This window comes from Camelina sativa, chromosome 13, assembly GCF_000633955.1.
Source record: "Camelina sativa cultivar DH55 chromosome 13, Cs, whole genome shotgun sequence".
Classification (NCBI taxonomy): Eukaryota; Viridiplantae; Streptophyta; class Magnoliopsida; order Brassicales; family Brassicaceae; genus Camelina; species Camelina sativa.
This window is the reverse complement of record NC_025697.1, coordinates 14187013-14197264: the sequence shown is the minus strand read 5'-3', so window position 1 is coordinate 14197264 and position 10252 is coordinate 14187013. Positions and strand designations below refer to the sequence as shown.

The following is a 10252-nucleotide window of genomic DNA, read 5'->3' as shown; positions in this document are numbered from 1 at the left end:
TCTAAATGAAATCTTGTTTTATGCGACCCTTTCTTTCCTTTTCACATATCACGGAGAAATCTATTATCTAAGATTCGATGCTCATACTTTTAAACATGTACCAATCAAAATTGAATTGACCAATGCAAAATAATATATGATTTTGCTTAACTAAGTTTTACTCTAACTTACCAATTACCATATAACCTGCATTGCGTCATTTAAGCGACGGATGAAAATGATCGTAGTTATTACGTACATATTAAATTACAAAATCGTGTTTTGAAAATAAGATAAAAGATACTCTACAATCTCCTACCACTAATTTTATAACCATTTTTCCCTATAGATAATTGTTACCCATCTCATTATTGCATCCCATTGACTATATTATTCATGTTAATTATAAGATACATAGATCATATAAAGCTTCGTTTTGGTTTTGTTAATAATTGAGCAAAGAGGAGAATAATAAATGGAGTAAAAAAAATATAGAAGAATTGCATCGGAACTCTGCAAATACACAAAAGTCTCTGTCTCTCTATCTATGGACTATGGTGGTGGGATCTTTTTGTTTTCTTTCTCTTCCAAACGGGTAAAAAAAAAAAAGAGGTGTGAGAGAGAGAGAGAAAAGGAGGGAAGAAACTCGCGAGGAACACGCAACCCATTCCTTTCTGTGTCACTCACTGTCTCCATCACCTCATCATCATCTTTCATTTCTCTTCACCATCCTTCCTATTTCATTTCTTTCTTGTTTAAAATCAAATAATACCTTTTCGTATTTGAGGAAGTGAACAACTAACTATACATAATATAATTACATGTTTCAAAATTTTGCTAGGCACTAGTAAATCATTTTTTTGATGGAACTTAGTGGGTATTATCATCTTTAACCAATAAAAAAAAACTTAGTGGGTATTATGTTTTCTGTATAATTGTGTTTTTATATTTAATAGCTGTAAATATGAGAAATATATTGTTAACTATACTAGTATTTTTTTCATTTTAAGTATTTTATACATATATTTTTAAAAATATCCGGAATTAACACACTTCAAATGACAGAAATATGATTAAGTACTAGTATATTTAACAATATATTTCTCCTATCCTATTATATTAATTGGAAAGTACAAATATGAAACTAACTTTAAAATGAATAAAAAATTACATTCAATTATCATTAGAAAAACTTAATTAAGATTAATTAATTAATTTTAAATAAATATAATTAATTAAAAACAAAAATTGGAGATACATAAAATAAAATAAAATTGTAGAAAAGGAAAAATCTATTAGAATCAAAACTAATTCATAGCTAAAAAAAATTTAACAGCTAAGATTTTAAAAATCTAATCGAATAAAATCTATACTACAGATTTTATCAAAAAAGAATTTCCAGCACGGGTTTAAAATTTTATCAAAATTTAAATCCAATAAAATATATAATAGTTTTGTTTTACGGCTTAAATTTTAAAAACCAATAAATTAAAAATAAAAGATATATATATAAATATATTATTTTATCTATTTAAAAAGGTTATATTTTTCTTTTAGCCACCGTTGTTTAAGAAATAAAATAAAGTCGAGATTTGAATATATTTAATGTTTGAAGGTGCTTATTACGTACAAGAAAGAGAAGCCACATAAATAAACTGTTTTCAAAGAGGTTTTTCAGAACCTTCACTAGCTATATTTAGTTGTTTTTTTTTACATGTTAGTTATATCTCTTTACTTACTTCACAACTATAGCAAGGATTGCGTTTAATTGACAAATGTTTAAACAATTTTATTCATTACATGCAAATGTTTTATTAACAGGTTTTCAATAAATATTTTTAAAAGACAAAAAATTTAATATAAGCAAACCAAATTTTTAATCATAAACCTTTATAAATAACAAAATAAATTATTAAAAAATTTCATCAAAAAAAAGTTCAACCCGCAGTTTTCCATGGGTTAGTACCTAGTTTACATAGTATGAATTAAAACTCATATTACTAAATTAAATTTTGATTTTTAATTCATACTTCAATATGATTTAATATTAATTACTTTAGATACTTAAGTACTTTACGAAGTTAAACAATTTGAGTTCTGTTAGCACCATATTTTTGTAGCTTCTTCGTTTTGGTGACTAAACGAGCTCCTAGAAACAAACGTTTACATAATGGAATTTTGAATATCCATGATATACAAATGATGATGGCAATATGCATGGAAACTTTGTTAAGGAGAGACTTATGATGGAAAATTTGTTGCTTGCTTCGGAGTTGGTTAAGGATTATCACAAAGATTCCATTTCCCCTCGATGTATGATGAAGATTGATATCTCCAAAGCGTTCGATTCCGTGCAGTGGCCGTTCTTAATAAATATTCTCAAAGCCATTAATCTTCCTGCTGAATTTATCCACTGGATTGAACTTCGCACGGGTTCGGCTTCTTTCTCTGTACAAGTGAATGGGGGAACTAGCTGATTATTTTCAAAGCACAAGAGGATTGAGACAAGGTTGTTCTCTGTCTCCTTATCTTTTTGTCATTTGTATGAATGTGCTGTCTCTGATGCTTGACAAGGCTGCAACTGATCGTCAGATTGGCTACCATCCTCGCTGTAGAACAATGAGCCTTACCCACCTTTGTTTTGCCGATGATCTTCTAATTTTTTATGATGGGAGCTCACACTCTGTTACGGAGACTCTAGCGGTGTTTGACAAATTTGCAGTTATGGTCTCCACATTAGTCTTGAGAAGTCCACCCTCTTCATGGTTGGTTCTTTTTCGCAGCATCAGCAAGACATTCTTCAACATTTCCCGTTTACAGTTGGATCTCTCCCTGTCCGGTACTTGGGGCTCCTCCTTCTTACGCGGTCTATGACGCATGCTGATTTTCTACCCCTCATTGAGCGTATTCGACAACGTATCACCTCCTGGACGGGTCAGTTCTTTTGCTTTGCAGGCAGGCTTCAGTTGATCAAATCAGTCCTCTCTAGTCTCACCAAATTCTGGCTTTCCGCTTTTTGCCTACCAAAGAAGTGTCTACGGGAGCTTGATAGCCTTTTCTCGGCTTTCTTATGGTCTGGACCGGACCTTAGTTCGAAAAAATCTAAGATCTATTGGCTGGACGTGTGCAAACCGAAGCATGTTGGAGGCCTGGGACTTCGTCGTTTGCAAGATACGAATACAGTGTGCATTTTGAAATTGATTTGGCGTCTTGTATCTGCTGGGAACTCCATTTGGGTCAACTGGGTGAAGCGCAACTTGATTAGAACGGGTTCCTTCTGGTCTGTATATGAGCAGAGTGTTGGAGGATCCTAGATGTGGAGGAAAATTTTGAAGTACAGAGATCTGACTGCGGGTCTCCACCAGAAAGAGGTGATCATGGGTCATGAAACATAATTCTGGTTCGATGTTTGGTGTCCACTTGGTCAACTGTTTGCTCAACTCGGACACCGGGGAAGCATTGATATGGGGATCTCGCAGCGGAGTATTGTGGTAGAGGCTCTTCAGCATCGGCGACGTCGGCACCGTCTAGACATACTGAATCAACTTGAAGATGTGCTTGATTCTACCCGCATATCAGTCCAGCACCATAGTTCTGATCGCTCCCTCTGGAAACAGAAAAAATGGCTCTTATAAAAGCAAATTCTTATCGCATGATACTTGGTGCTTGATACGGCAACTTAACCCACCCTGTGCCTGGTCTGCAGGAGTTTTGTTTTCCTCACTCAACGCCTAAGTACTCCTTTATCGTTTGGCTTGCTTTCCACAACAGACTCTCTACTGGTGACAAATTGGTTCAATGGAACGCTTCTGCAAATGGTGCTTGTGTCCTCTGTCAAGGACATGGTGAAACAAGGGAACACCTTTTCTTCTCTTGCGCATACTCCTCCGATGTATGGTCTACTCTGGCTCAAGGTTTACTTGGTATCATGTTCACCACGGTCTGGGCAGCTTTCGCTCCTCTGCTTCTTGACTCTTCCATGCCACGGATCCACCTTTTTGTTCTGCGATACGTTTTTCAGTGCGCTCTACATAGTCTTTGGCGGGAACGTAATGCCCCACGACACGGAGAAGCTCCATCTCCATCCTCCACTCTCTTCCGCTTCATCGACAAGACTGTTCATAATCGCTTGCTCACCCTGACGTCTATCCCTGGCTATGAGAGTGGTCTTCAGTATTGGTTTCAAACTCATCCCACTTAATCCAACTTCCATTTTATTTTTTGGCTATTTATACTCTAAATTTCTTTAAGTTATAAACTCATTTGGACCACAGTTTTTTTTTTAATATAATTTAACATTCATACAAAAAATAAAAAAATATATGCATGGAAACGCTCTTAAGTGCTTTGTTTTAGCACACATATTATAATATTACAAATGGTGACATCACAGTGAAGTAAAAACTGGGATAAACTAGTGACACTTGAACTTGGATTCGGCGGCAGGAAGTAGACATAAACTGACCCAAACTCATCTTTACTGTCTGTCTCTATTACATACATTGCGTAGTTAAACTGTTTCATTTTTTTATAGGGAATGTATAAAAAAATATTATAACTATTCTTACAAGCTACCCAATTAAAAATATTGTAAATCTATTATCTGATCCTCCTGTCGTGGTCAAAAGGTCAATACTGTTTCTTTACGCATAATAATTTTTTTAATTATACACCAACCACAATTAGTTGGTCTATTTCACTATTTGTATAGTCAAAATTACGTCGGGAAGTTTTGGAAATATTGCGAAGCACATAAATTAGTCATTAACTGCGAGGTCTAGCCATGTACACATGCGTCTTGTATCTCCTACATGTCTGAAATAGTGCTTTTTTTTTTTTTAAAGAATCATTTAAAGTAATGGAAAGACTTGGTGATATGATTGCCATTTTACTTCTTATCTACATTTAAAGAAAGCCCACTCCAAGACTCAATCACTTTAATTCCACTCCCATTTACTACTTTTTTTTTATTTTTTTTTTTGGGATTTTATTTTTAGTACTGTTTAGACTTTTGCCTCATTTTATCGAACACTTGAACCCACTATATATGTACGTGTATGAGCAAGCAGAAGTTCTTGCCTCCTCACTCTAAGTTGTATGTTTGATTCTTAACTATCTCCTTCTCTACATACACATATCTCCTCACCCTCTCCATCTCCATCTCTCTCTTTCTCTGTGTAATATAATACTTGTTTAAGTAGCTACATCTACGTGGCCATGGAGCTGATGATGCAAGAGAGAAATGTAATGGGTGAGTAACACTTGCTGGAGAAGCAGGGCACGTGCGAACACAAATGAGATCGATCGGTAAGTGTTGATTATAGTTATCGCACGTGTTCTACTACTCCAACACGTGTCTCTCTCCCTACCCCGAATATGCAATCATCCACGGAAAGAAGAGAATGCACATAACCGGTCCGAGTTCGTATAATCGTATTTGTATTTAGTGGCTACTTCTCGCTTTTTAGCGTACATATATACTATAAGTTTAAGTTTATGTATCATGTATGAACGTTTTGAAGTAAGTTTAAGTTTGTGTTACTCTAGTCGAGTTGCTAACTTGCTAATGGTACGTATTAGGGTATATATATACTATATTTTTTTTTGTCAAACATATATACTATATTTAAATCTATATATCATGGAGATATAAGAAGATTTTTAAGTAAACATAGAATGGTTACTCCAGCACTTTTGTGTTATTTTTTTTTTTTGTTAATTCAGGGGTAATCCTAAGCCCATATAGGCCCAGACTAATCCCCTGGGGAAAGGACAACCCATGGGTAGGCCCCCTTCCGGATATTCAAATGGGTCGAAAGCAAGAACCCATACTCATATGGATGTCTGAGAATTCGTGAGAAAGTTCCTTCCAGCAGGGTTCGAACTCGGATTGTGTTTGCAACCAGAGCCCGTCCTTACCATTAGGCCACGAAGACCTGGACCACTTTTGTGTTACTTAACTTTCAGTTTGTAAGTTATGCATACGAATGGGCATGGAGACATGTGATATTGTAATGCATCGGTATATAAGATACGACCATCTTAGGTTATTTTTAAGTAAACAATTATTTGGTAAAAAAAATTCTTAAAGAGTTAGTTTTACTATAAAGTTGGTAAAAGTTAAATAAATGTATCAGTTAACCAACTCAATTTCCGTCGAGATGTATTTGTTTCTGTTAATATTTAATAGAACATTTTTAGTTTACAATGATATTCAAGTTTCAAGACTAGCTGTTAACTCTGACAGACAAAATCTGTTTTCGTTTTAAAATATTTTTTTGTAATACATTCCAGAATTTAGATGTATAAATGGATAAAGTAACCTTGATATACGTTTGAAAACAAAAGTAACACGAGGAGAGAGTGTAATAATAATATGTTTGAATAAAGGATTTGGTTACGTCACAGTTATAAGAATGTATGCATGCGTGTAAATGTGTGTATGGTAAAAGGAAGAAAGGGTTGCCAAAGAAAGCGGGGGACTTTTCTCACTTTCACTCACTTTGCCACTATGCCTCTGTGCTCAGTAACAGTTTATTAAATACATACTGTATAAGTTTCGTCAGTGATATTGTCATGTACTTGTGGAGACATAAAATAAAAAACACACACTCGAGGTACAATTTTGACGTCTTGTGATGAAAACTAAATTCTACGAAGAAAAAAAAAACCAGAAAATAGAAAAAAAAAAAAAAAAAAAAAAAAAANATAACAGAAATTTTGAATCTTCGAGAGTCTTAGAGTAAAGTTGTAGAGAACAAGCTTTGTGATTTGGTATTACTTTTTCTTCTAGATTAATTAATTTTCAGATACAACCATGAACGATAACGATCGATTTAATAACAGAAATTTCCAAAATTGTTATTTGATTTCAGAGTTCTTACATATATAGTTATGTGTTGTAACTTTTTTTGTTTCTTTGCAATCGTTGTGTAATATTCTTATTATCAGAGACTCATAGTTTTAGATATTTTTCAATTTCAGAGAGATGAAATCAAGATTTAGTGATGGAGCTAAAAAGCGAAGAAAGAAGAAAAGAGAAGAAGAATTAACAAAATCTCTAGCCAAGTCTATGTTCAGGTATTTGAAAAAAACAAAAATCTCACAGTGACGTAACAACTGAGCATGTTGGAATTGATAAGGTTGTTATAGTAGATGATGACCATTGTGAAACTTCTAAGCAAGGAGAAGTTAATGAGGTTAGAGTCCATAGTGAAGAGCAAGAAGCAAATAATAATAGGGTTGAGAAAGATGATGAGGATGTTGTTGGTAATCATGGAGATAGTGGGGCTGTTCGTTTTGTCGTCGCAGGCGGCAGCGGCAGCGGCAGAGGCAGCGACAGCGTCAAACATTACCGCAGGTTGTTGTTCGTTTCGTCGCCGCTATCTCTGCGGCTGATGCTGCCGCAACCGCAAGTATTCTGTTCGTTTTATTAACGTTGTCGATGTCGATGCCGCAACCGCTGGTTTTGTGTTCGTTTTGCTGACGCTGCGGCAATTTTACACTCAATTCTTATTTTATATTTATAAATTTGTATCATTATATTTGAAATCAAAAAATTGTAATTTAAATCTTTTACAACTAGAAAATATTTTTAATTTTAGCTGGTAATAATTTTAGCTGGTAATATAGTTATAACAACATATTTTTGTGATAAATCATGAGCTAAATTAAAACAAAAATAATAAACCAAAACATTGGACGAAAAGTAATACACAAAGTTATAAAAAAAGAAGTAGTCGAAGTATTTATAACTAAAATAATAAACGAAGTCATAAACAAAAAGAATAGCCGAAGTCGTAAAAATTTCTAATAAGGTAAACGGCCTTGACCATATTCATTCGTGATGTTTTGACGCAGAGCTTCCATTGCTCTATCACCGGTCGGCTCATATGCAATAAGTTCTTCTTCTTCTTCTTCTTCTTCTTCTACACATCGTTGCCGTTACGAGTTTAATCCACTTAATGAGACCATATTTTGGATGCTTACGATCCAAATCCTCCATTTTGCTTTCCACACTCCAAATGTCCTTTCAATCACAGATCGCAAACCTGAATGCTTTCTGTTGAACAACTCTCTTGCACTTACTCGTGGTCCTCCTCTAGCAAATTGACCAAGATGATATCGCAAACCACGATGTGGACCAAGATACCCTGTCCTTGTGGGATACCCAGAGTCAACAAGATAGTACTTCCCACTAGGCAGATGTGGGAAAAAAGGTTCATACCTCGCACAATGAGTCAAGACCTTTGTATCATGTGCTCTACCAGGTACACCAACATATGCGTATATGAACTTCATATCGAAGTTACATATAGCAAGAACATTTATTGTAGGTTCTTGCTTTCTACCTTTATATGCTTCTGCAGATCGACTTGGAGGACGAACCGGGATATGAGTTCCATCAAGTGCTCCAACACAATCTTTAAAGAATGGCCAATATCGATCATCATTCCTCAAAACAGGGTTTACTCTGGTAAATTCACCTTCTTGTGGCTTTAGTGTATTTGCTGCAAACTTAATGAGAGCACTCAAAACATCATCAACCTTCCTTTTCACTGTATCCAATGACCGCTGATATCTTGCAGCTATATCTCGGATAGTTTTATCCTGACCAACGACCTCAAGAAACATGGCAACAGATTCCTCAATGTAGACATTTTCAGACTCTTGTAATCCATATCGTGTTGTTAGCATCTTACATAAAGCCTCAAAAGTTCTTTGGTTCATTCGGAGAATGTCATAACATTGTGTATCTGATCCATGCATAAGTTGTTGGACATGACGCCATCCTGCTCCTCGATCTGTTCTATGACTTAACCTCTCTGCAGTAAGTGAATCAATCAAACCAAGTTCATCATCATCATCACCATCATCATCACCCAACATCCATCTTCTAATCATCTACAAAACCATAGAATAGTTGCCATAAATAAACTAATTGCCAAACACAACCGAAACTCGTTAATCGTTCATAACACAACAATGTTCATAACACAACCAAAACCAAAACTCGTTCATAACACAACCAAAACCAAAACTCGTTCATAACACAACAAAACCAAAACTATAACACATGCAATGTCATGATCTGATTCATAAACACTACAAATCATCAAGTTTCCTTCTAGTCATAAGCTCCAAAAAACTAATCTTATCTTCAGCACTAGTAAAAGCTATAAAACCCCGCCTGGTTGCTTCATCTGCTATAAGATGTTGAACTGCTGCTTTGTAAAATGAAGACCACTTCATAATTCCAGGCAATCCATTAAGTGTCTCTAATACACTCTCAACACTTGATGCATACTCACGCTCCAACATCTGTTCCGCTATTTTATTCTTCTTCTCAAGAGCTTCGGTCCGTTTTATAACAGCTTCAACAGCCATATCTTTCTCCCTACGCCTTTTTTTTGCTCTTGAACTTCCAACTTGGGTTTGTGTTTGAGTCTGTTTCTCTACCGGTGTTGGCATATCTTTGTCAACAGAATCAACTTCATCATCATCATCTCCATCCACTGTAGAATTTAAACTAGCTTCTCCAGTTTGAGCGCTCCATCCTTCAGCTCCAGTAACTACTACCAAACGGAATTCTTCTTCAAACACATCCATATTAGCAATCATTTTGCTTCTAAATTTTCTTGCTGCAGGCCATTCCTATAACGCATAAACAAAGGAGTGTTAGATACTAGCTAGTAATATGTAAATCTCGTAAGACCACCTTAAAACGATTCATGGAAAACAGTTAGAAACGAAACAGTACTGTAGCCTAGAGTGCTCGAACTTGGCCAACACAAACAACACAAGACAGCTAATTAAATCTCTAACACGACAATAACTCATGAAACCAGACTCACTGAATAAGTTATGTACAGTGGAAAGCTAAAGAAAGAGAATAATATTACAAGGAACAAAAAAAAAAGAACAAGCATATATAGCATAAACAAGTACCTCTATCCGTTGCTTCCACGAATCATCTGACATCTCCAACCTTCCCATATCATCATACCGAGCCTCAGGCCTATTATGAGTTAACGTTCTAAAGGTGGCGTACTTTTTCTTACACGAATCATACTTATTCTTAAAATGAGTGATCCATTTGTTAAATCCCCTCTTAAATTTCTCTTCAAACTTCTTCATGATGGTATCTTTTCCAGTTTGATTTATTCCTACACTTGTTCTATTTACTTTTTTTCTCTCATCCGCATAAAGTTGAAAGAATAATCGAGTTTCATCATCCGTCCAACTCTAAAATGATGCATAAGAAAATATGAAA

The 10252-nt window shown here is 35.1% G+C and overlaps 1 protein-coding gene across 1 annotated transcript; it reads right to left on the bottom strand.

The window, feature by feature from the left end:
* On the bottom strand, positions 8683-10207 carry LOC109128322. The gene is made up of 2 exons (XM_019234484.1): positions 9928-10207; positions 8683-9633 (listed from the first exon to the last, which is right to left on the bottom strand). The coding sequence occupies exons 1-2, from the start codon at positions 10114-10116 to the stop codon at positions 9085-9087; spliced, it is 738 nt and encodes a 245-aa protein (XP_019090029.1). The 5' UTR covers positions 10117-10207; the 3' UTR covers positions 8683-9084.

What these genes read in the sequence shown, in the direction of transcription:
- LOC109128322 (XM_019234484.1), bottom strand. Translation starts at nt 10,116, where the DNA reads ATGAAGAAGTTTGAAGAGAAATTTAAGAGGGGATTTAACAAATGGATC. An exon ending in CGTGGAAGCAACGGATAGAG is followed by an intron (nt 9,634 to 9,927) that starts GTACTTGTTTAT and finishes TATGCGTTATAG; the next exon opens with GAATGGCCTGCAGCAAGAAA.